Source organism: Cystoisospora suis, assembly GCF_002600585.1.
Source record: "Cystoisospora suis strain Wien I chromosome Unknown contig_843, whole genome shotgun sequence".
In the NCBI taxonomy this organism is placed as follows: domain Eukaryota; phylum Apicomplexa; class Conoidasida; order Eucoccidiorida; family Sarcocystidae; genus Cystoisospora; species Cystoisospora suis.
The window spans coordinates 50,005-75,606 of NW_027153644.1; the positions used below are offsets into that span (position 1 = coordinate 50,005).

The 25,602-nt window shown below is 51.2% G+C and overlaps 1 protein-coding gene across 1 annotated transcript; it reads right to left on the reverse strand.

Annotated features, from left to right (window-relative positions):
• Positions 1-49: 49 nt before the first annotated feature.
• Positions 50-25,335, reverse strand: CSUI_002019 (uncharacterized protein; the record flags this gene model as incomplete). The annotated part of the gene is made up of 35 exons (XM_068062221.1): positions 50-3,724; positions 4,248-4,547; positions 4,632-6,008; positions 6,211-6,326; positions 6,633-8,462; positions 8,622-8,756; positions 9,095-9,163; positions 9,391-9,584; positions 9,981-10,107; positions 10,244-10,315; positions 10,522-10,659; positions 10,932-11,003; positions 11,298-11,360; positions 11,495-11,692; positions 12,292-12,561; positions 13,242-13,415; positions 13,668-13,880; positions 14,291-14,320; positions 14,673-14,972; positions 15,417-15,914; positions 16,123-16,218; positions 16,665-16,709; positions 16,904-17,365; positions 17,781-18,512; positions 18,771-18,851; positions 19,121-19,384; positions 19,895-20,253; positions 20,433-20,448; positions 20,604-20,663; positions 20,847-21,785; positions 22,125-22,172; positions 22,783-22,887; positions 23,123-24,220; positions 24,683-24,704; positions 25,105-25,335. Coding segments are annotated over 35 exons (13,623 nt in total), but the record flags the coding sequence as incomplete, so codon positions are not given.
• Between the last annotated feature and the right edge of the window lie 267 nt (positions 25,336-25,602).

A 25,602-nucleotide genomic window follows, 5' to 3' on the forward strand; every position in this document is an offset into this window, starting at 1 on the left:
GGTCCTAGTAATCGTATGGCCTCGGCACACTCAATGCTCCAAAGCAAAGTCACGTTGCAGGCACCGTTAACCGAGGTTTGTCCGTTGTCCTGGCACCCGTCATGCCTCATGCAAGTGCCTGCGTTCAGGATGACGTCGTGCAACACGACTTGCAGCGTCTCGAAAGGCAACTGAGGCAGTCCACCGACAGCCCTAGAGTAGTTCTTCATTCCTAGAATATCACCCCTGGGGCAGCTTGTCCGAGGCGCCTACTGCCCACTCGCTGTTCACTCCGAAGCAGATGGTCTGTCATCGAGCCGGAGTAATTAGATCCTCGTAGCCTTCCGGCTAGGCGGATGAGTGCCTGGCAACTGCCTACACGCAGATTTCTGCGCTGTACGGTGTACCTTCCTTTCGCGCCGTGTTCTCGTGTTCCTTGCCAGACAGATGCCTAACACGAAACCCAGTGTGTCCGTATTCGTTTTGTCTTAGCAACGCATCCCACAGTGGCCGTGGCGCACGTCAGATGCGACTACCCGCGATTTCAGCAGACTCCAGGCCTGCTCAACGAGGTACCCAGCAGAAATTTGGAGGTGTGTTCGGTGTCCGAGCTTTGTCATTCCGGGTTTTCTGTGCCCGGCTGCGGTGGGGCAAGTTGTTTGGGTTTGACGGTTCTTGCCGCACGAGCACATACCCTGTCCTCTGCTGAACTCGCCGCGCCGTGCGTTGTACCGCTGCGATTGAGAAACATGAGATCTGACGCGAAAGAAAGGTAGGACACACGTAGAAGCTATCTGGCACTCTGCGTGGACCCACATAAGAGTCTTTTTGCCACTCTGCATGTGGACCCACGGCTTCACGAGGTTTCCCGCTGATACCAATGATACCCAACGACAGCAACATCGCGGAGGATGTTGAGAAGCCCTGTTGTTTGAATCATCTCGAGAAACCTGGGCCCATCAACTGGCTCTAGGAGAGACTTCACTTCCCTCCAGGTGAGGGCTTCAGTAAAGTTGACTATCCACCCAACGATGTCCACCTGAAGTAGGTCGGTCGCAGCGTCAAGAAGAGAAAACTGATGGGTCATTACAGCGAAGGCGACCGCATCTATGACTTCGTCCGTGATACTACAGATTGCATCCGAAAGGCGAAACTTCTTCACCACGTTGACGAACCCACGAGATAGCTTGTGGATGTGTTGGTGAAGCACTTCCACAAACTTTGTCACGACCTTCGGGTTCTGCATTGCGGTTTCGAACTCCGTAGCAGCTGACAAGATCAGGGCGTGGGCGACCATGTTCAGTCCGATGGCTCCACCTTCAGCTGACAACTTTGCAAACTTCTCTTGAGCGGCCTCCATGTCCGGGATTACGGCGTGATGCAGACCCTGGATGAGCTGATTGATCATTTGTCGCACCGTGGTCTTCGGTGCCAGGACATTGACCTTGGTTAGTGTGTCCAAGACAACGTTGTCGAGGATATTCACGCAGACACTACGGGCTACACCCTTGAGTGACCCTGGAACTGTAACCTTCTGCTTGAGCACGACCGACACGGAGGTAGAAGAGATACCTAGCGACCCTCGGATCCACCCAGGCACGCGACGATGCTGGGACCCGAGAAAGTCAGCTACTCGCTGGCGCAACGCGGTACCCACCCCAAGCTGCGTTTGAAGAAATGAAATTCGAATGGGTGACTGAGTGAAAGTAAGTCTTCTCTCCTGAAGTGTATCGCCTCTTGCGTCATCCACTTCGCCCTTGGCCCCATGTCCTCCTCGGGCCTTCGTAAAATAATAGGGAGCCATAGAACCAGCTCCCGAAGCGTGTGGAGCCAGGAGTGCCCGATGATGTTCCAGGAACGATTCGGCAGGGACTTCGAGATCCGGATCTTCCGGCGCAAGGTGCCACTCATCGTCATCACCTTGGTCTCGAACTGGTAACTCCACTCCCGATCCTCCAGCAGGGGGTCGAGCTTCAGACTCTCTCTCCCTTGGCCCGTGCAGCCCTGCAACTTGCTCCGCCGGGCTGTGTATTCCACGTGCGAGTATTTGTTTCTGTAAGATTAGCTGAACAGCAAGCTCCTGCCGCTGCGACTCAAGCTGCTTTTCATTGGTGGTAGCAAGATGTCTCATGGTCGAGAAAGCCTTTTTCATCGCAGCATCCACAAGCCTCAGAAGTGTCTTCTTGAGCTCACGATTCCACCGTTCCATGGCTTGACGGTTTCCCCATATTTTGCTCACCACCAGGGCAAACACCTCACTGATGCGTCCCGAAAGAGGGGTTGCTGCCACCGGGGCAGCTGTGTCACCCTCTGCGGTCGGCTGAGAGGCCAGTCGCACAGTGCGAAGCAACGAGACAACAACCGCCTCTCGAGGTGCCCTCGGTTCAAAGCTTTGTTCTTTGTAGTCGCCGAGATTGACACTTGCTGTAAACCCGAACGAGGTGAGCGTGAGACGCATCGCCTGGTCCTGAACACTGCTCGTGAAGAAGCTATACATCGACGCGGGAGCCACCAGGATCCAGCTGCACAAGGAGTTCCTTCGCACCAACTTTTCTTCAACTAGCAAGATAATGAAACCGCAAACTGTCGGGTAGATGGTCTCAAACATCTCCGGTTTCAGTTGATTGGCTCTCATCCGGAGGGCCAAAGAGTGCAACGCCGCTGACAGCATATTCTCCTCGAGTGGCTGAACGTTGGGGTTATTGAATTGATTCTCTTTAATACTTGCCGCTTCATCCCACAACTCCGCTAGACTGGTATGTTTAACCTGAGACTTCATGAGCGAGATGAAAAAGGCCCGGAGCATCTTGCCTTCCCCAGTCGTACGGTTACAGTTCACAATCTCGGCAGTTGTCAGTAGCTCCGTCCTTACTCGGCTTAGTAGGACTGGGGAGAGCTGGAGCTTCTCCGAAACACTCTGGAGAGCCTCCTCAGCCGCAGCACAAGCTTTTGCCAGTTTAGGTGATTTGGATGTGTCAACGCCTGGGCACAGCGCTTTCCCTGTTTGTTTTTCAAGCGGATGATGATGCACTCCACCTTCGGGAAGTGCCGTTTTCGTGTCGTAGAAGGCCTGCTGAACCATCAGAACCTTTTCGCGATAGGTCTCCACTCCCTGTGTAGCCTCTCCCAAAGATTTCAAGGCATTATCGTAGGCCGAGGCTGGAATCATCTCGCATACCTGGTCAAAAACCCGATCAAGTGCCTCTTCAAGCTCTGCTTCGCTGATTTGACCTTTCACGTAATCCCCCTTCAGTTTCTCTAAGTTGTCTATCCGGAAGAGTTGGTCCCGCTTATTGAGCAACCTTCGAATGGCGGGCAATTGGAGCTGCTGCAAGAGGGCTGTCTTCAACAATGCCTCCTGGACCAGCAGGAGGAATTGTTGCTTGACGTCATGATTGTCCAGCCTCTCAAGTTCTGTGACTGCCTCTGATCCGTAATATTGAAGATACTTGCGAACCTGTGAATACAGCTGATCCATGGGGAAATCTGTGAGTTTGATGCTTCCCGACTGCCGTACACCGGGGACCAAACGAGAGATGATGTCATCAAGAAACTTAAGAGAGCGCGGGCTTACGAGGACGACGGGTTTGCCTGGTGCCAGCGGATCCCCAAACAACCCGCGTATTCCACTAATAAACCTCTCCCGGACAGGCATCGGCATCGTTAGGCGTTCTATATCCGCGGCTGACAACCCATGAGCACGGGTGAACGTAGCTTGCATTTTCAGACCAGCTCTGACTTGAACCTGTGAAAAGAGCATCAAAAGCGCGTATCTCAGCAAACAAAGCTGTCTTTTGTTTCTCATGCCCCACACGAAGGCCTGGCCTTGGTAGCGTCCACAGCTCTCCGCAAGGACAAGGAAAAGAAACAACCCGGTCATGTATCAAATCATTATCAAAAGATGTGTCACAAATGTAAATCTGCTGAACACAGATCTAGATAGATAAAGCAAACCGGTTTCAAGTTTTCATACGCAAACATATATATATGTATATATGTCCTGTCGTCTGGAGGTCTCTCACTCGCTGTCGAAGAGGTGCTTGTGTGAGGGGATCATAATGACGAACAGCCGACAGCGATGTCTACCCGGTACCAGCCCGATCCATTCTACCGGCGAAAACAGCACAGAAAGTGCTGCATTTCGCAGGGCTAGCGAAAACCCCATCATGCCAAGATACATGGTGCCTTCTCTACCTCTTCTGAGCGTCGAACGTGCTTTTGCATAGGCTTTCGTGCTTTAGAGTCGTCTTCGTTTGCACTACCCTTACCATGAAGCGACCATACGGTTCACGAATCCCCCATAGAGCAGTCAGCGCATTCCAAGTCGTTTTCTGAAGAACGACCTTCGGGTTCGCATACTCCACTGGTTTCAGCTTCAATGGGGGAACGTGCAGTAACAAGGTCCGGAATGTTTCATCGTCGTCGAATAAGGCAAAGAGTCTTCTGATCCACCTCTCATCTAAGTTCCCTTTGAATTCGTCTAGAACGGGCGGCTGTAGTTTCCATTGCCTTATGACGCTAAGCCCATACTGAAAGAGAAGCATTGCATGCTCGAACGCCACAGGTTCCTAAGGCGAGACAACAGCACAACAGGGACACAACGGATCTTTCATTCGCATTGTGCTCACCACTAATACGCTCTCCGGGCTCACCTTCGGATCTGCAATTCCTTCGGAAAAATAGCCGTCTGCCGTCATGTACGAATGCAGGAGTTCACAGCGGTCCATTAGCTGAAACATGATCAAGAGGCTCATATAAGCATGGTTCCAGAGAACCCCGAAATGAGGGCAAATAGTCTGACTTTTCAAACACGGCTCTGCGATGGAGGGATCTTGAAGAGCCACCTGGTACCCAGTGCTTGAAACGAATGGATTGTCGACGAGGAGCCTAGAACCCAAATTGAGGTGATGGTGCGGACGGCCAGTGTCACCTGCCCCTGACATTCTGAAATACTGAGAAAGTTCCTCCATGGCAAAAGGGGTCTCGAGGTCCCTGTACAGTTGTTCAGCCAGGTTTTCCACCCTGTTGAACCACTCCTTTTTCTCCTCAAGGGTTGTCGCTTGCTGTGGTTCAAGGATGTTGATGACAGCTTGTCCGGCTTCCCGTAGCAGCGCTGTTAAAGATATACGCGTAGCAGTCATTCGCTGTTCCGATCGGGCAGAGACGTCATGCAGAAGTGTCATGACACTGATATGCATGTACTTCATCAGTTGGTACTTTTGCTGCTTGTCGGTGACCTTCCCTGTCCTCTCGCCGTCGAGTAGGTCAGCGTAGAGCTTTACTAGCACTTGATGTCTAACGACAGTTGGGCTAACCACTTCAATCAAAAACCCGGTGCCCCCGGAATGTCGCACCTTCTGAATTTCTGCCAGGTCACCCACGGCAAACTTGGCTGACGCTTCACTATCACGTTGGCGCCAATACCTGAAGAGAGCAGGAGACTTCATAAGACTTTGGCCCATTAAGTTCAGCAGGGGGGAGGCCGGATCAGTTATATGTAAGGATCCGTATAGACCGCTCCTCTTTTCACACGCTCGTCGATGTGAAGACTTTCCTTCCTCTGTTCCTGGGCAGATGGAGTCCAGAACGGTCTCGCTAACAGTGAGAGATGCCTCCTCTTGTGATAATGCCTTTCCAGGCATGTTTGAAATACTCATGGCCAAGGTGTTGATGAACTCTTGAAGCTTTTTGCCGAGCATGTATGCCAGGGCCCTATGGGCGGGTTGTTTGAATAAGACCTCTAACCGGAGCAACCAACCAGGATCGGGTTCTTTCCCGTGACGTAAGAAAACTTCTCTTTCAAGAAGGTCTTTCTCTCTGAATGTCTTTCTCCCCGTATCGTCTAGCTGCAACATTGTCCGTTTGTACTCGGCTTTCTGCAGTCGGAAAAAAGAATTCGCCACTCCATTTCTCAAGAAGGTAATCGTCATACAAGCGCGAAGCATTGCATGGGCTTCACGACCGTGCATCGAAACGGCAGTTCCAAGAAGGTCGCGAAGCTTCTCATGATCTCGGGCTGTCAGCGGAAGCTGCAGAAAGAACAAACAAGTGGTATAATCCAGAAAGAGAAAAAACGCCAGCCTACAGCCAGAAAAGGTCCAACCGTACACGGGCATCTCCTTTTCAGAGCCAGGAGACCAAACCGCAGCTGGGCATGACGCCGAGGCCCTACCCCTCTTCTCCGAGCTCTCAGATGCATTGAATAGAAACACCTCTTGGGTGATCACTTACCTCGTCAGGGAAGACAGTGATGTTCGTTTCCTCAGGATTGCTGACAGGCTCCACACGTAGAGAAGCGAAGCTCGGCCCGCTCCCGTCATGCCATGACAGAGTGAGAGTCGTTGAACCTGAACGGTCAAAAACAATCGCCTGAGATGCTTGAGAATTCAGAGCCGCATGATGCAGTCTGAGGCAATTCTTCTTTTTCTTTTCCCTCGAGCTTTTCTTCAAGTACACACACACGCTGGCTGTTCATGTGCTCTTTCAGACCTTGAACCTCAATCCCAGAGAAGAGCTGTGAAACACCGGTAAACCTACAACCAAAAGCAACGGAGGTGAACACAGGCCCTGCCCTCTCTTATCCAATACTGACTTCACCAGGGAAGCTCCGGAGACACCTGGAGGATATCGAGAACGCTTCTACCCCAGCTTACCATTTGCGTCAGTTGTAACTTCGGCTTTCTTCACGCATTTGTAAGAGAGAATGACCTGCCTTCTTGCGAAGTAGGAAAGAATGCGGGTACCCAGAGAAGCCGTGATCCTGTCCGCCAGTCCTCTCACACACGGGCTCTTAACTGTTTCGTCCAGCTTCATCAAACTGCCCAGATTCTCAAAGGCTTGCACTCGGTACGTCTTCTGTGTCTGGAAAGGACCAGAACTGATAGTGAGGTCTACTGCCGATTCAATATCCGCAGGCATTGTCAGCTGAAGGGAGAAGTCTGTAGCAAACCATGTTGGCTGGGACTGGTATTCGTACGACAGGACCATCTGCAGCAAGCTTCTCTCCGAAATCGCTATGCTGAAGTCTTCGGCGAGTTCGGCAACGTCCCCAACTCCAGGTAAAACTTCACCGGCTTCTGAGAACACCCTTTGAAAATCCGGAGATAAATTGGAACCGTTTCTACCTATGAACTCGGTCACCGCTCTTCCTAGGCGGTGAAAGACTTTCGCCTCCTTGAGTAGAGTTAGCGGCAGGGGAGTAAAACGCACTTCGAGTGTACACAAGACGTCTCCAGCAAGGCGCGAGAGACGAAGAATTCCTTGTGAAGGGATGGATTCATGGCGCTCAAACGAGAAGTGTGTGAAAGCGTCTCCATGGGACTGTACAAGCTTCTTCAGCTGTGTCAGGGTTGCCCCGTGTATCTTGTCAATGAAGAAAGTATGAAGTATATCTTTGCCAAAGGCGGGAAGCGGAAGAACGATTTCACCGAGAAACCCCGTAATAGCGACCTTTGTAGAAGGATAGATGGTCATCTGAGAAGTCCGATGTGTAATTCTCCAGCTCCGGTGAAATGCCTTCGTACGCGATAGGTCTTCGAGAGAGCCGGAAGGAAACAACCCAAAGGCAACCAAGCATTCGAAAGGAGTTAGATGAGCAGTAGGGGTTTCCTGTACAAAGGCTAGAGGGTTTAAGGCTGCCATTGTTGCTTTGCTGAAAACTCCCAGTAGACTTTCATACAACCGTGTCAATCCTTGCGCATCTGTCAAAGCTGGAGTCGCTAGAATATACCTTATCAACGTAGGAGAAGGGATTTTAGGCCGCCGAAGAAGAAGACGTGCTAATCCATCCGCGCCCTCCGACATGGAGACCGTAATGATTTGCTTGACAGCGCTCATAAGGACTCTCATAGCAGGTACGAAGATCCCTTTTGAAAAACCTCGAGCAAGAAGAGGAGCACGCTTCCTTATAAACGTTACGAGGAACTCGACGGCTTCGTCCAGTCTTCTCAAGGTAGCTAGGGACTCAGGCTGAAAAGCTCTTCCAGCCGTTTGTCGAATAATATCACTCAAAGCTTCAGAATGCATGAAAGCACGCAACCCATCAATTGCCGTACTTTCGGCGGTAGGTAGAAGAGTCTCCACGATGCCTGCTGCTACAGCAGGAATGTCAGCGTTTTCTAAGACAGTCTCTACCATGTTTTTTGTCCCGTAAGACTTCAAGAAAGCTATCATCGGAGGTAAGACCATGACCATGACAGAGAAGTCGATGCCAAGGTAAAGGTTTAGAAAGACGCTCCCGGAGATAAGAGAAGAAGCGAGGAAATCTGACACGACGTCTTGAGGGCTAGCAGTAGAAGACCACTTGGCGGGATTGACTGTACGCTCCATAGCCCAACTGAGGAAGAGCCGAAGTAGGAGAAGAAGAGACTTTCTAAGGACAAATACTTTGGCTTTTCCGGAGAGAAAGCGAAGTGCTTTCCAAATATACTTATGCCTTGCTAGTGTTCGCATCAAGACGTAGTGCAGGGGCAGTCGAATCATCTCTGAAACAAACGATACACGTCAGAAGTACCCACACAACATGAAGGACAGTTTCCCGCCTTCGCAAACCAAGGTGAGAGAAGAATGAGGAATCCTTCAACGAAAGAAAGATTCGTCTCTTCTTCGGACTTTGTCCGAAAGGAGACACACACTCTCCTTACCTTTCGATACTTTGAGCAATAGAATCTTCTGCTGCCATTCCTTGAAAGTCCTGACTTGGCGAATGTGGCTGATTTCCACGACACTATTGGTGGCGGCAAAGACGCCTCTGTCACGAAGATACCTAATGACAGCGTCTGAGAACCAATCAAAACAGAAAATTCGTGGAGGGAGGGAGACGGCAGTCAGGAAATCCTTGATTGCATTGCCGGAGAGGAGCGTACGCCGACGCCTGCCTTGTACGGCCAAGCGGGCTATACAGCAATAACATATCAGTGCGTGTTATGATTAGTGTTGCACGAAAGCTCGGCGCCAAACGGACGGGCTCAACCATTGCCACGCTAGCCACAGCAGGTAGTTTTCTACTTTGGTTGGCAATAGAGAAAGACACATGAGAGAAGGCTGACGCCCAATGACCCTAGGCACACAGACAACACTTTACAGACACGTCGGGTTCCCCACCTCCACAGCTTACCAGTTAACAGGTAGGCTCCGAACTTGTTGAACTGTTTCTCCCCAACGTGCGATACAGCCCGGTGTAGCTCTGCATGATTGTCACAGGGAGAACCAGACAATACTGAACAGTGGACTCGTGGTTTGGATTTGATTCCAAGCATTCTTCTCTCGAGGTGAAGATTCTTCTTGGCTTCGTGACGACACGTTGGGGGACGACGAAACATGCAAATGGTCCCAATCAGACCGAGCTACTCAAGATGGCAGAAGCAATGGAACGAATTAGCCGTCTGATCTAACAATCTCGCGTTTCCTTACCCCGGACAGCGAGATACAAGTTGAGGGCTCGTTTTCTTCCAAGTACACTGAGGTATGGAACCTCCCGGCTGGTAGATATTGCGCGATGAACTTTCGTCCACGAGCTCGTTGGATCTGAGTAGAGGGCCATGGCTATAGCCGACCAGATCGTGGCTTCAGCATTTGCATATCGGTCGACCCGCCTTATCGTACCCCTGTCACGTTGGTCTGCGCGCATTTGGAAACCACCCAATCAATCTAACTCAAGACAAATATTTTTCGGAACCGCCATGCTCTGAACACCTCCCACCGGATGGCCCCGTCCTAGCCTGTAGATCTGTATAGGAATTCTCCTCATAAACCTAGCACAGGTGTCGAAGCCATCAGGATCAAAGGGGAGGCTGCCTTTGAAGTCGTTATAAAGCGCTGGGATGGGCATTCGAAGCGGGCTAGTGCGTCCCGGATGCTGAGGAGTACGCACGAAAGTCTAGGGTTCAGGCTTCTCGATTAGGGGAGAAGAACAACGTGCCTAGCGTTTTGGCTGTAGGGTCGTCCGCAGGTCTCATGCTTTTTATGGAACACTGGGCGAGAGAAACTTGCCTTTAACAAACTGGACGTCGCGCGACTGGTACATCCATTCTTCGTAGGTCAATGTCAAGCTCTCTAGTTCTTTCCTAGTAACCGTGCTGTGTGTATCCAGGGAGAAGCCTTTGGTGGCCATGCGCGCAAGGTAGTTTCCTGGAAGTAGACAAAACAAACCCGAGACGGCGACACACAGATCATAAACGTTCCTCGGCGATGTGAAGGCGTCGCTGTACTGCGCATAGCCAAGCGGAGGTTGCACCTGATGCGTTTCCGGACTTGCGTCACTCACTCGTACACGCGCGTGCGCCCCGGGTCCAGAATTGGTACTCTTGACAACTTCGCATCATCCCATGCTCGTTCTCTGCAAGGAGGAGTAAAGGTCAAAAGGCTTGAAAAAAGGGATCAATGAGGAGCCCAGACAGGCCTACGGGCAGGGCCTTGTCTCGGTGCAGCCACCGGAACTCGTGCCTATCCTACCTGTAGAAGTTTACAATAGAAAGGCCTAACTATCCCGCACAGTTTATCGTCAGGAGAGCAGACTGTGTGAGGTGTGGACCGCCTTCTTACCTCCCATCTTCTTGACGTCGATATTCAAAGCTGACTGCACCCAAGAGGGATATTCTAGGTGATTGTTCGTGAGGCTGGATAGCATTTCATCCAGATCCATTGTATAACCCCGAGAACGAAGCCTTGTTAGGAGCATGTCTGTGAACAACGACATTGGAACAACAACGACAGGGAGAGTTGCTAGTAAGCCAGGACCCACTCATACACACACACAAACTCTATGGCTCCAGAACGGGAGATGCCTTGTTTCTCCCGACTTATCTTATCCTGTAGCCCCGAGGCGTTAGAGACGGAGATACACACTAGGCGCGCGACGCACCCTCCGGCAGACTCGTGAGCCGGGGCTGACGGACGTTGGGAGTAACACAAAAGTTGAGCTTAAGCCGCAGAGTCAAGGTAACAAAACCTACGGGCAGAAGGAGTCGGTCCGACGCTTTGGAAGTTAGCACGGCTGCAGCAGCTGTTCAGGCTCCGTTCAATAGCTGCATTCAAGAAAACAGCAAGATCGCAGCTCGGCACTCGCTCCGTCGGTTTCGCGTAGCGGCTCGATCTCGCACGGGGTCCCTCGACTGCAACTGCTGAAGAGCAACCTCTCATAGACCTATAGCAGGCTAGATACTATCCACGGAGCATATAAAACGAGTGACATGTGAGCGGTCCGAGGTCGCATTCTTCTAGAAAAGGTCACCTGCATTCGACGTAAATAAGGCCCGGCCAGGAAAAGATAGAAGAAAGTACGCTGGTCGTAGGTATAGTAAGAGACCTCCCAGACTCACCTTGCTGTTTCTTCAGCTCTTGAATGCGCACGTCATGTTCAATGTCCGTCATGTGAGTAGGTGCTGAAAAAGAAAAGCAGCGAGAACTCGGACTCCCGCGTTCAATAGCCGTAAACGTGTAGAGAAAGACAAGCTGATTGAAGCAAGTTTCCATTCCAGCTTGAACAGCTAGCTAGCTGTTTAGAGCCGAGTCTTACCGTTAATTCTAAGGGATCGCTGGAGTGCCAGCAAGCTCTCGTGCAGTCGGCGGATAGCCACGTTATGACAGAGCTGGAGAAAGGTGCGGAGTTGAACTTCCATTTGTAGATCCCCTCTCAGCTCTTCCCTTCGAACAGTCTCCCGGATATTCTTCAAGATGTCCGTCCACTGCGGCAAGGTTAGAAGCGGTCTGACGACTGAAGATAGGATTCCGGTAGACACCAGGTAACTCTCCTTTGCATTTAGAACTGTCAGCAAAACGTTTACGCGTATATGCATTAATCTGACTATGGAGATGAAACGCGGGAGCCCCGTCTTCCCAGCTACACTCATACATGGTCCAGCTATCATCTTCATATTCTTAGTGCCTGCTCTGTACGGACGATATGATACCTTCTTTCTACCCGTATACATAGGGGCATCAAACTCAAAAACAGCGTTTTCTGCCTAGAGTGCCAATACGGAGAGATACGAGTCACCATGTGAATCATTACGACTAGAAAGAGGGTCAGCCGATACAGGCAGGTGAGTACTCTTAGGTGATACTAATGGTGTGACCCTGATTCTAATCCTAGCTCATGATAGCATATATGTCCATTATGGAGACACCGTGATGATAGTGGTGACTACATCAAAGAAAGGCGAATACTGTAAGCCATAGTAGTCGTCTTAGTTCCCCGTAACAGTGGAGACAATGAGGGAAATAGGAATGAGATTGACGAAGAAAGAGATTATGAAGGATAACAGCGACAAGAATGGCTCTCTCCCTGGATTGAAAAGGAGTGAGATTCCTTACTTCTGCTAGCTTCAAGAAAGGAGACTTCCATTCTCTCTGGTACAAAAGTGACGCCCGTATCGAAGATGTCTTTTTGAGCCGATCGGTACTGTTCTGGGGGGACATGCCTTGAAAGGCTTTTGAAGGACGCTCTGATTGAGGAAAGCTTCTGCGAGCATGTCGACATCTGACAACTTCTCATGTCTTCCATGGTTTTTGACAGCTTCTCCAGCGAGGCTAAAAGGGCTGTTTTCTCTCCGCGCCTTCTTCCTCCGACAAGGGATGCCTCGGCTACGACAGAACAAAGAAAGACCCCATACGATTGAGAAAGGTCTACATGCATTGGTCAACAACCTCGACACAGGTCCGAGTGTTTCGACCTGAAAGGCCCTTGCGTTATTCGATGGTGTAAGTATCTGTTCTTTACGATGTTCAGGCCGTGTAAAGAGTCTTGCCGACAGACTTTGACGATAAGACAACTCATCCAGGTCAACAGAGTGGGATACAGAATCCTTCTACCTGAGCTTGATCTGAACAGCATCTCCCCTCACGACTGTAGGCTTCTGACCCAGAGCCTTAATCCACCTCCATCTTGGACTACCCATGACTTCACTCCAAGCCTTTCCTTCTACTTCTTTAACTAGATACACAACCATCTTCCGGAGCTCGATGTTCTATCATCATAATAGACTTCCCCTAGGTGAGGCCTGGGTACATTTTGAACGAGCTCATAGTTCACTATTTAACATGGAAGTCCCGTAGACCCTAGAGTCCTTATGGATCCAACATCACACAAGAATCTCCAATGCGGGTCTAGACCCATCAGCATTGAAGACGGGTGCATCGATACTAGGCTGTCAGGGCAGTCCCAGGAGAAAAGAGGAAGGGTGTCCAACCGCTTTCGAGTTTTGTAAGAAAGCACCGCGAGAAGAGTATTACTAACGCGTACAGTCAATCAAGCAATCACTTACCTTTTTCTCCCCATTCTTCGACAACACGTGTGAGTCGGCTTTGTAGCTCCTGCATGATCTCATCACAGTTGCTTGGAAGCTTATCACATACTTGCAGAAGCTGGCCCATAGATGCTTTCTCGAGGATTGTTCGCTCCACGAGACTATTACGCCGATCATCCGGTAATAGACTATCTGTTTTTCAAGGAATACAACCAGGAGACAACAGCAGGAAAGACACAGTCACTCGAATGATGCTTTTCAGCCATGTAGGAGCAGTAAGAGTAATACATTGTTCTGGATCGCTACATTCTCTTCTGATTGCGTGGAAAAAAAACAAAACGGGAAGAGAGGAAGATACGCAAGAAATTGTACGCGCCGCAAAGAAGCAAAAGGAAGTGGGGAAAGAAAGTGAGGTGGTCATAGGGGTGGGTGGCTGAAACTTACTCAGCAGATCTGTTTGTTGAACGAACATTTCCTCATTTTCAGGATTGACTCCAAGGACTTGTTGTATCCCACTAGGTAGGACGGTCAGTTGTGTGTCGAGATGAGAGTGATTACAGACATCTGCGATAATAGCCCCAACTTCCTCAAAGTCTGACGCTTCCTCGGCTCTTCTCATTTGCCTTTGTAAGAATCGATCCAGCATCACAACTGTTTCTGTAAGGAGATGAATGAACAGTACATAAAAACAGGCATCACTATCACGTATCATGTAATACATACCGCAAAAACACAATAACCTGGTGACCAGAAGAACCAGGGCTTCTTTTGTCGACAGCAACGGCGCCGCATCATACAAGAGTCTGCGCACTGGTTCACCGGGATCGACTTCCTTGTTTCGACTGCTTCCCAACTGTGTTATTGTAGTACCACATACTCTACCCCATGTAAGAGAGTAGCCTATTCCCGAGTGACTAGATCGTGTGGGGTATGGACTAAGCACCTTTGAAAGTGCCACGTCGGCTACATGCTCGCGTGTTTAAGCCCCCGTGTGTGTGACTCCGGTGTCCGACAGTCTTCCTAGGGACCAAGTTCGCAAAAAACGACTCGAGTAAGAGACGGCTTACGAGCGGGGAAGGACTGAAGCGGTGCGTGATCTGATAGAAGACACACAAAGGTAAAAATGAATCGATTTTCTGCTTGATTCATAGGGCTTCCTGAGACAAAGGGTGCAGCGCCCCCCACGTCTACTGAATGCTTCTTCACGGTGCTGAGCGTCCAGTGATCCTTCCTAAACGTCTCAAGCAGCCGCAGAGCTATTCGAGCAGAAGGTACCCTCAACATCCTATAGAGGCATGCAAGGCTTGACGGGTCTACCCGGTTAACCAAAGCCAACGGGGAGTAATTGGCTGTCCCTTCCAGTAAAATCCAGCGTACTTAGACATCGCGTAAGCTCAGTAAGCTAACCGCCTGTCGCCCATTTGCACGAGCGTGGGCTAAGGCCCCTACCTCGCACGGCGGATAGAGCAAGTTCCAGCTGAGTCTTGAGAGGAAACCCAGGTGCTACCGCGTAGAACATGGGCTCCCCCTGAGGATCTCTTGTGACAATAACCTGAATGTCAAGAGCTCCTTCGGCGCCCGTTGTAGGGCCTTCAAAGGAAAACAGCCGATCGAAAGGCTGGACCCATACAATGACCCTCCTCTTAAAAGTAACGAAGACATTTGTGAAGATCTCGAACATTTTCTTCGTCACTTCGGGATTGTCTGTTGTTGCGAATGAGTCCTCAACTGCCGCCATCAAGCATTCCACTGACATGACCCAAGCGCACACCCCACATACACCAAGCATTGTCTACACTTGGCGACTTTCTCTTGAACGTCCTCATAACTGGGACTGAGCCCAGCCGTAAGTTCTAGACTTCAAGCCATGTGCGAGCATGAGGAATAATGACTGAATACGCTGTCTCTTTCTGGGTGCTTGGTGCCCAGGCCAGTCCCCCTTCCAGCATTGCAAGGACTGTCAAACGCGAAAGTATGATCTCCATCATATACACTTCATACTCGCCATGTCTCTTGCCAACTTCTGAAGAGCGAGGAAGGTTTTTCTGTGTGTCATCTCAAAAAGCATGAAGAGAAGCACTGCTTAGTACGGGCTGACATGACAATGTGCCACTTTGTATCCCTGTGCAAGCGAGCATACCACCTGCCGTCAGTCAGCTGGAATCCGAGGTGGGGGGGGATGGGAAGCCTCACCTCTTTCGTAAAGTACACTTCGGATCATCCTCGTGGCAATTTTCGCTTTGCATTCTCCCATCCTATCGCACAGGTCTTGCAGAACGCCAACAGTTCTCCGGGAGCACGCACGGATCGCCGATGCTGTCAACTGACGTATCAACGCCTTAGCGGAGTGGTATGGAGTACCCCCCTCTCGGATCATGTATTGAAGGGAAAAGCGATTCAGGGCAACTCGGACCTCTCGGCTCTCAGTTGCGCCAGCGTACATGAGATGACCTTGACTTGGGAAAACTTCCAGAGCCCTCAAACTCGTCCCTATAGCTGCAGCCAGGCGGTATCCTTTTGTAAACGCCATACGTCCCGTCTCCCGTGTGCCTCTCCCCGCATTCTGCGCCCGCGGCGATTCGTGAACGCATACGGAGAAGTCCCTCCATCGTCTTGCAAAAGTGAACGCCGGCAAGAGATCTATTTGCGCTGTTGTAGGAACCATCGTTATCTTTGTGCCGCCAGATATCTCTGCGTCACAGCAATGAGACATCAGCGGAATCGTCGCTTTATCACACCCCTCTTCACGTGAATTGGTTTCGCTGGACAGCCCTGGAAGAATAGACTGAGTGTGTGTGTCCTACATCTCTTCAGACATTCCCTTTGCCACAACAGCAGATCCAGAAGAGAAGACGAAGACTAAGGCAATAAGTGACTACGTCAGGAATCATCATGTTACCTTTCATCACCGGGACAGCACGCCTCGGTTCCCGACGACGCGGGGGAGCTCTTGCAAAGAAGCTCTTGATCGCATCGAGTGCTCTCCGTAGTGGGGCTGCGCCGTGCATGGAACACAAACAAATGATACGCCTTGTCACCTTTGTTTAATACAAACAAACCACCCGGCAAGGTCTCTGGATAGCGGAGGTCGAACCGGGAACGAGTAATCGGTTACATTCTCGAAGGCACTCCAAACAAATCTAAGGCAAGGCGCTGCATGAGCCGCATACGAGCATATTTCCCTGCTGTGACGAAAACTCTGGCCGGCGTGAAAAAAGCTCATCCATATAATGAAGAGGCACGCCACTAGATGCTCGTGAACACGCCTAGGGTCCGACCATAATCAAGCGACCGCTTGCCGCGCTGTCATGTCTGGGACAAAGGCCACTACTGTTTCCTAGTATATCCATTTCTCTCGTTAAAAACACTTGGCTACTTGCGACCAGACAGACACAGACTTCCGAGTGTTCTGTCGTGCCAGGCCGTCCCTTCTGAGCGTACCCGGTGCTCGGATGGCTTTGGCAAACGCGAGGAACTTTGCAAAATCTGCAAAAATGACACAGCACCGCACTTCGGTGACACCATGAGTAAGAAATCCAAGACCTCCAAACAAACACTGATGTGGGGTGAAGTCACGCACGAGACGTCCTGCGTACCATCGAACTGGTGACAGGGGGGTCATGTCAAACTAAGAACTAACATCCGATTACAAATGCTACAGTTCTATCGAGAAAGCTTACTGCTCAGAGACGCTTCGAATTCCCCTAGCGTTGTTTCAAAGAAAACGGGGACCCGTGCTCGCCAACCCGAGTCTGTAATGAACGCGCCGATGCCACCCATCTGCTTCTTGATGGCTTGCTTCATGAGGTGAAGCAGGACTTGGTTCTTGAAGGTCCAGAACCCCAACCATCGCAAAGGGCTACTTCTTCCCATGCCAAAGACAGCTGACAGAGCCTCATCAACGAACTCCCGTGAGATGGTGTCAAAATAGCACAGCTCAACAATGACAAACACAGGGCCGTAAGACGGGTTCTTGCATAGATCTGTTGATCGGGGACTAAACTGTCGCTGGCGGGGGTAGAGCTTGAAGGCGGCTGTTGCCTGTGTTGGTCGTAGATGTCGGAAGACGTCAAACTTCGGCACAAGGGAAGAGAGATACTTGAGGAGCGAAGTCGTGGTCTCGCGGAGGTGCACTTGGACTTCTGTAGACAAACACAAGAACCGCATACGTTTCAGCATTTGCCACCCGACATGTGCGACCTCACTAACCGTGATCCTCGGGCACGAACAAAAGTCCTTCCTCATTACGGACAGCAATAATCTTGCGTGTGACTCGTGAGAGTGCGTGGACCACTGTGTGCTGTCATGAGAGTACCTTCGACCCACCCGGCTCAGCATAAAAAGCATCTCTGATCAAAAATTAGATATCAACCAGATGTCGTAACAACAGCTCGTCAGACCCACATAGTTCACAAGCCAACTGTCCTTTTTATACGACAGTTGCTTCGCATTCGAAACCATGACATCCAGGAACCTCCTTTTCATGCTCGATGTCGGTTCCTCATGAAGGCAGACACTTGTGTCTTGGGACTCACTAAAGTGTACACAAAAGCTTACCAGCGGTGAGGTTTCTTTCAAGCTTGATGGGCTTAGGCACGACGTGGCAGTCCGGGGCGCAAACGAGGTTGACCTTACTTCTCCGGAGGAGACGGCGAAGTCCCCGAGGCTGATGACCTATCCGGATGAGAGTCCCCGCATGCATGCTACGTGCTGGCGCCTCCAGGACTATGAGAGATCGGCCAGTTTCCGCGGCAACGATCGAGTAGGAGATAAGGGAGAAGGCAGGGACCTTCCTGATGATACTTTTGAACTCCCTAGTCGTTAGCTTTCGAATTGATGCAGTCAAATCTTGAAGCTCAAGATCGGACAGACGTGTCTCACTAGGACGTAAGAGGCTCAGGTATGTGCCAGCAGCTTCCATGACAACCCGAAGGCGATGAAAGATGTGAAAATGGAAATACGAACTTCTGAGGACTGCATCCACGAAAGGCGTTACACCACCCGTAGAGGCGTCATTGGCCAACAAGTCCCTACCCTGTGATAGGCAGGCTTTCACACCGGCGGGACTTGCAGGAGATAGCCAAATACCCTCAGTCTGCCTCAACATTCTTTCCGTTAGATTAACATTTTCCCACCAAGAGATGAAGCACCGGACTGTTGCCTCTTTGAATGGAACCGGGAATTTCGAGGCAACCTCGGGCTTGACGACATAGTCGAAAACAACAGAAAAGTTGCGGGTCGCCACGCCTTCGATCGCTGCGGCTAGTTCCTCCTTCTGTGTCCCTGCATCTGGCCATCCGAAGAAGACAGGATAGCAACGGCATGACGTGATGGTACACGGTGGAGTCTTAGGATGATAGATCTGATAACCTTTGTACGCTCTGAAAAAGACTCCAAGAGATCAAAAGGTGTCACACCCGACAAGGGTTCTTGCCGGAGTGCAGACAGGAAAGTACGTAGAAAGATACGGGAAACCTGGGCTAAGGACGAGCGGAAGATACCACGGTCATCAGCAAAGTGCCATGTGCCCTTTCACAGACGACTTACATATTCCGAGGTCAGTTAACGCCTTCCGGGCTGATGCTGCTAGCTTTTCCAGAGCCTCTTTTCTCCTTAGGTAATCAACCTCTGGAAAAGGAAACCAATCACACACGTACCACCATCCTAACATGTCCGTTATCACTCAAAATTGGGTTGTCCAACGACATTAGCAGCCTTTCCAGCAGCCAAGCAATCAAGACCCTGGTACTGATCCCTCCCTCCCCCGATGGCATCAAAGAGCTCGCTCTCTCCTCGCCCTTAGTGGGACCGCATGGACGGCCTGACCCCTTCTGTTGGTAAAGAAACGCGCGCAGAAACAGCCAAGAAGAAAAACAAAGCTTGACGTAGTGACGCACCCCTTTCTTTTGGGACGTTCTCTTGTACGTGCCCATGAAGTCTTCTCAGTAGCTCCACGAAATCCGGCTGCAGAGGCCCGCCGTTACTGAAAGCATCCAGCTGGCTTTGCAGACCCGCGAACTCGGACGTGAGCAGCTCGGGCCGTGTCTTCAAAGCAAACCGAACCCACAACATATAAGCAGCCTTCCGCCCTTCTCCAGAAGACAGGAAAGCCTTATCTGATTCCGATAGAAGTGTCTGTTCCCCTAGCGTCAACGGGCGAGCTGCATAGGGACAAACCGCAGGAAAGCCATCAATCCCGGCATTCTTCTTGGGACGTTCCACGCTTAGATTTCTAAACTAGACTCCTCCGCTTAACAGGGGGCCTATGAGTCGTGTTCGGGCCCCGGGCGCCTTGCCTAGTAAGGCATACACACTCCTTGGTGTATGGTTTCCGGTATCCACGTGCGTATGAATGATACGTTCCCCGTCGGCACAGGTTCAACAATGAGGCGGAAAGACTCGCAATCAGTTCAGTACTCCCCTCGCAAATAGCTTCCGTCGCCCAAACTGTCTTGAAATCGTTAGAAACACGCAGTGTAGGGAAGCCCCGGACAAAGACGAAGGCAGCTGTTTGACAGAGGCAACAAAACAAGACTTATTGAGCCCAGAGACAGTGAAGCTGCGGACGGCTTGGTCACCTAGGAAGGCGACTCTGGGGGTCTCACTCACTGCACTCTATGACACGCTAAGCTATAAACGAACTTCCCCGTGGTGCAGGACAGAAAGCTTACAGTTTGCCTCAGCTAGAGAAGCAAGAACGGGTGCGAGTACTCTCCACCGCACCGCGGTACGGTAGTGAGATGCCGAGAAATGAGGTGATGTGATTTCAGTCCACAGTCTATCCATGGTATCTTCAATGTTCGATACAATCCTGGAGACTTTACGGTTGCATCTGCCCTGCGGACAGCCAAGGAGCATGCGGACTAGACATTCCGGGAAAGATTTCGAAGTTAGTGTGCAGTTGGATTGGCCTTGCGCAATTCCGGAGGTTCTGATGACAGCTTCAGTCACCGCTGCGTTCAAGACGACCGACGACCGTTCAGCTGAACGTACGTGCATACACAGAGCATGAATACGAACACTGCGACATCTGCGCGACAAACGAAAAGAAGATCAAAAGACGTCGTAAGCTTGCTCTTGTATAGGCTTTCGCCATGCACGCGACTGACTCTGAGCAAAGCACCCCAGGCGAGACATCACTCTGACCGTCTATCTACTTACGCTTACACCGGGAGGGCGGAAGGTCAAGGTGAAGATCGACCGCTTTACTTACTTGAACGCAAGCCTGCAAGCATCGATCGTAGGCAAAAAAAACACGGAACCTTTTCGTCTTCTGTCCATAAAGACCAGCAGGAGAAAACGAATGTTAGCGATCAGAAACCCAGAGGATCGGCAGCGCGCGATTCTATTCTGGGGGATGAGGCATAGCGGAGAGCTTACCCAGGAATCGTCCTATTCTCCGCACCACCGGCTGCAGCAAGTCTGGCGCCAAGGCCGCCCCTGAAAAGGGATCCACCAGTCGAGACACGAAGGAGAACTGAAGCTATTGAGGTGTTGGCCTGCAACGCATGGCTTTTCTAGCTCTGAGATAGCGTGATACTCATAACGTCCTCAGAACGTAATGACAGGTCGACAGCGGCACTATGGGGTTTCCTAGACTTGGCCGTGATGAAAGCGCCTTACGTGAGAAAGAGGCCTTCGCTGCTTCCCAGATGATTAGTCCTCCGAATACATGGAGTGGGGGGCTCTGAACTCCTGACAGTTTCAGCATAGCTCGTCCATCAGAGAAATGAAGGAAGCCTTCTCGGGCAGCAACAAACGAATATCCCGGACGCCGGCATTCCGAGCACGAGACTCTAAAGAGACGATTTCGTTCATCAAGGACGGAAATTGGTGAGTTGGTGATGGATGTAAGAGCCGTGAGTGCGAGGGCCGTGACGAAGCCATGAGCATCAAACACGTCAACGAATGGAGAAGAGTGGAAGAGGTTCTGTCCGTTGCCAGCCACAATGCTGTCACGAATGGTGGTTCTAATAATCTCTTGATCTTCCTCGCCAAGAAGTGAAACCTTGTTGTCGAAGAAGCGAGTGAAGGCAGTCCACGTTGCCTTGAAGACCCGATTCAGGCGATTGAGAATCGAAGGTCTTAGAGAATTTTGCTTGCCTACCGGCTTGTAGATACGCAGCCGAGATATAGCTGGAGAAGTCATCTCTTGAAGTGGTGTTTGGTATAGTAGTGCATTGAGAGATGAAAGGTCTGAAGTCGTGATGCGAATTGCCCTCAGAACGTCACTGACTTCCGGTACACTTGCAATCACCGCCATGCTGTTGAGAACATCATGTGTGTAAAACGCGGGGCTCTCCAAGATCCGAGTAACATGGTCTACACTCTTAAAGAGGGAGTCAATCTGGAGGTTAGGATCGTCCTCAAGTTGCGTTAGGTCCGCTATGAGCCCGTCCACTGCCTGTCCCTTCTCTTTCTCGAACGCGAGATGAAACCGTCTTTGCAGCTCAACAAGATCTACGTGTGTCCACCTGGTCCATGGGTGCAACGCTTTCAATTCCATATTGATGAGCGTCCGCAAGGGAGAGTGATTTGAGGTAAACATAGTGTCGAATGCCTCTGAAGGTCCGAGGGAAAAACATTTCACACACGTGCATAAGAAGAACATGCGCCTGCCTGGCCTTGTTATCTTAGACGCATGCGCCGCGTTCCTCCATGCGCGCTGAGGCAAGTCTTCGGTGCGCTTTCCTCTAGAGAAGCGTACAACAAATGTTACTCCCACCGCAACAATGAGTTGTGTCGAAGGATATGATTGATCTAGAAGTTGGTAACTGACAAAACGAAACGACCAGACGCGCCTGACTAACGTTGAAAGAAGAATGGGCATGAACTATGGTGGTCTTCACGGCTGAACGCTCCGGTGTTGTGGCAGCTCCGTTGTCCCTCTCTTTTGCTTACTGGGTACTGCCTCTTGCATAGCGTCCGTCAGCTCGCGGACTCCCATACCTGAACGTAAAGTCATTAGTTGGAGGCACGGTTGAACATAGCGCTCGCGCTTATCGATCGCCTTGTCACGTAAGCTAATTCCTCATACAGGGGAACTCCGCTAGTCTGAGACACGAAGCCTGAGCGACTGATTCGAGGATGACCAAGCTAGCTATCTGAATTTGTCTAGAAAGGTCTCGGTCCCCCCCATCTGGTGTCTCGTGGGACATCAGCCATGCGCCACATATCCTGAACCTCGATAAGTGCCTGCGATGCACTACCTCCAAATATCGTGTACTATCTGAGTGTCCACCAACACACTGCGACCAAGCAACATCGGGACACTCCATGCCGCATTTACATGTAGTGTAACGGGGGCGTTCATCGGGCTGCAGGATCGGTGGCGTGTGCTGGCTGGTGATGTGCCTCGAGACACCACAGGCGTGGGGAATGAGGCACTTTCAGACAAGTCCGGGTAGTCGGCTTGGTCGCTTTTGACCCAACCGCTCAGGCTCCGAGTTTCAGTCGTCCCCCGAGTTGGCTCGATTCGATGACACGAAGAAGCAAGGCTCGCTGAAGCGTGAAGCGATGGAAGGCAGCGACTTCGCTGCAGGTTTCGAGAAAGTCTTACCGAAAAAGGACGCGAGGTCCTGGTGTGCGCTTGTATGTCCGAACCCCTCAGTTGCCCGGCGAATCTCCGAGGCGGATTTCGGAGTTAAGTGATGAACCAGAATACCTAAGGAGAAAGACAAAGACGAACGGAGCATGTACACCTGAGCCTAGTGCCCCTTGCAAGGCCAAGCACATACGGCGTCCATTGAAAACAGTCGAGAGCCATGAGCTCCTGTCAAGTGGCCGCAACACAGCAGCACTCAATCAACGGACTGTAGAGACGGAACTACTCACTACACAGGAGAGCGCTGCAAATCGCAGATCATCTCATGCACTGTTCATGATATATCATCTCTTACTGAATAATGGGGGATCCCGGGACTTCCACGAGGCCAGTTGTGAGTACCAGGCGGTGCTGAACATCTGCTTCGATGGACGGAAGGGTCCGTGAAGAAGACCACCGTGTTTCGTGAACAAGCTCTCAAAGGAAGTACTAAGAAAGAAAGAGCGACTGGCGAATTCGTGTGCTGGACTGAAATTGCCAAAGGCGTAAAGAAATCTGCAAGGACGCTGCAGTAATGCCAAGGCCCCCGTCGCGTGGAATCTCTGCCAGACGAGCATATGAAGAATTGAGGCAAAGCCATAATGGTCCAGGGTAGGAGGGCCTGGTGCTTCAGGACGCATGACAAGGCCGAAGAGAATTCGGTAGACGGCAGGGTCCCGTCGAACCAACAAGAGAAGTCTGCGGCTGTACTCGTAATACTTCTCCCAAAAAAGCCCGAGAATTTTCAGAAAGAGGACCTTTGACTCTTGAGTGACATAGATGGCTTTCGCGTCCGTAATGTGCTCGAATATTTTGGAGGCCACGCTGGCCTCTGTGTCGTCTCCGCGCTGCTTGTGCGACTCCACTAGAAGTTCGATCTGTTCTCTATCCATTGAGACATCCCCCCTCGGATACTGGAGAAGCGTCGAAACAAAGTCCTGCACCTTTGGAGAGAATACTGAGGGTTCGAGCAAAAGAGCAGGGACCTTAGTGACCGTGGTTAATGAGATTTTGCTTATCGGCTGAATCCCTCCACCTGCTTGCTGAACGTTTCTTTCATATTCTACCTTCACAGCTGACAGAGCTTCTGAAAACTGTGCTCCAAGCTGCTCCCGCAGACCTGCCTCGTCACGGACGAAGTTCTTCGAGCTTGTCTGCCACAAAAGCTGCTGTTTGAGAAGATGACGAAGCTCTTTCCCGAGAATCACCCGCAAATCTTGGATATGCGCCTCCCGGAAAAAGCCCCTAGAAACTCTGACATCTACAACGTTTCCAAACACCTGTTGAACGTACTCCTCGCCCTCTTGTGCTGCCACAAACTGAACATCCACCTCGTCGTGCAGCTCCCCGCTCTGGAGCAGCACCTCGGCCAAGTGCTGGCAAGCCTCCTTCGGAAAGGAGGTAACCACGACTCCTGAGAGAAACCAGAGTTAGGTCGGAATGAAGCCTCAACATGCGCTTGGTGCTAGCTGTGGTGCTGAGGCCGAACCCATGGCTGCCTGTGGTGCGAGACCGAGAGACCGTAACCATGGTTGGCAGACCCCTTAGAAGAGATCCCCGTAGTGTCTGTCCCGGTAAGTCTTTCGCAGTGGACAGTAGCATGGAAACAGCCCTCGCAAAGGCTCTCAGGATTAGAGGCTCCACTAGAGAGCATGTAAACAAGTGACAGCCTCCTCGTTCACAAGCAAACAAATACTCCAGCTGTCTGCTGGCTGAACATCTCGACACCTACGCAGAAGAGATGCTCAAGGAGCTTCCCACCAGATCTCTCATGGGGCGAGTACTGGACACAGTGGGTCGAACCAGGAAACTCAAAGGAGGCAGGGATACGAGGACACAGGGTTGATAATGGAGTGGATTCAGAGACCAAGCTCACCTTGCCATTTCTGCGAGGGATCCTGTAAAATCGATGGAACCGGAAAGACAGTCACAGGCACAAGCAAGCACAGCTCCCTCAACATTTGCCAGGCAAGCGTCGTGGTTGCAATCACTCGTCCGCTACGATTTGGCGTAGTGCTGCCTGGTGAGACGATGACGTCCACACTGCTTGGTGTTGCATGCTGTGCCAGACCATCAGCACACCAAACTCAGTGCAGAGCAGTCCCTGGTGGTGTCTGTCTGCCGCTTATTTGCGGCAGCTTGGGACACTAGTTGCTGCCTGCTCATCCATGGTGACAACACCCTGCTAATGCTATGTGCGGTGTGGCAGATCCGGTTTACACCCTGATTATCCTAATCCAGCCATATTCAGTTTGGGCGACTCTCCGGCACCACTACAAAATGAGCCCCGCCGCTAACCTCGAGAAGCCGTGGAGTAGGAAGGCTGACGACGGCAGCACCTTCTGCGGGAGCAGGTCCGTCAACTTCGGTATCGGGGGACCCGCTAGGAACCGGGTCATCTGGAACAGCAGCGCCAAAAGCAGAAATGAGCTCAACCACGGGAGAACCATAGGTGGGGAATGTACAGGAGACGAGCGATGCTGCTGCGAAGTAGAAATGCTTATTGTTTCCCGTATCTATCTGCGACGTCTGGTGAAGAGTATATGGCCGTCCAGGACGTGCAGTACAAACTCATCAGTGATCACTACTTTTTCTCTAAGGTGCGCCGACACGCAGACAGCGGCGGGTGCCTTCGCATGCGGGTCCATGAATCATAGCACGGCATGACTAATTCACGCACACACGTTCAGCCAGCTGCTTGTCCGGCTCATCAGGACAGTCTTCCACGCTTAGTTTGTGCCTACTATTCCCCCCGTCCGCTGGGCTATGAGTGATGAGGTCGCGGCGTGTGAACCC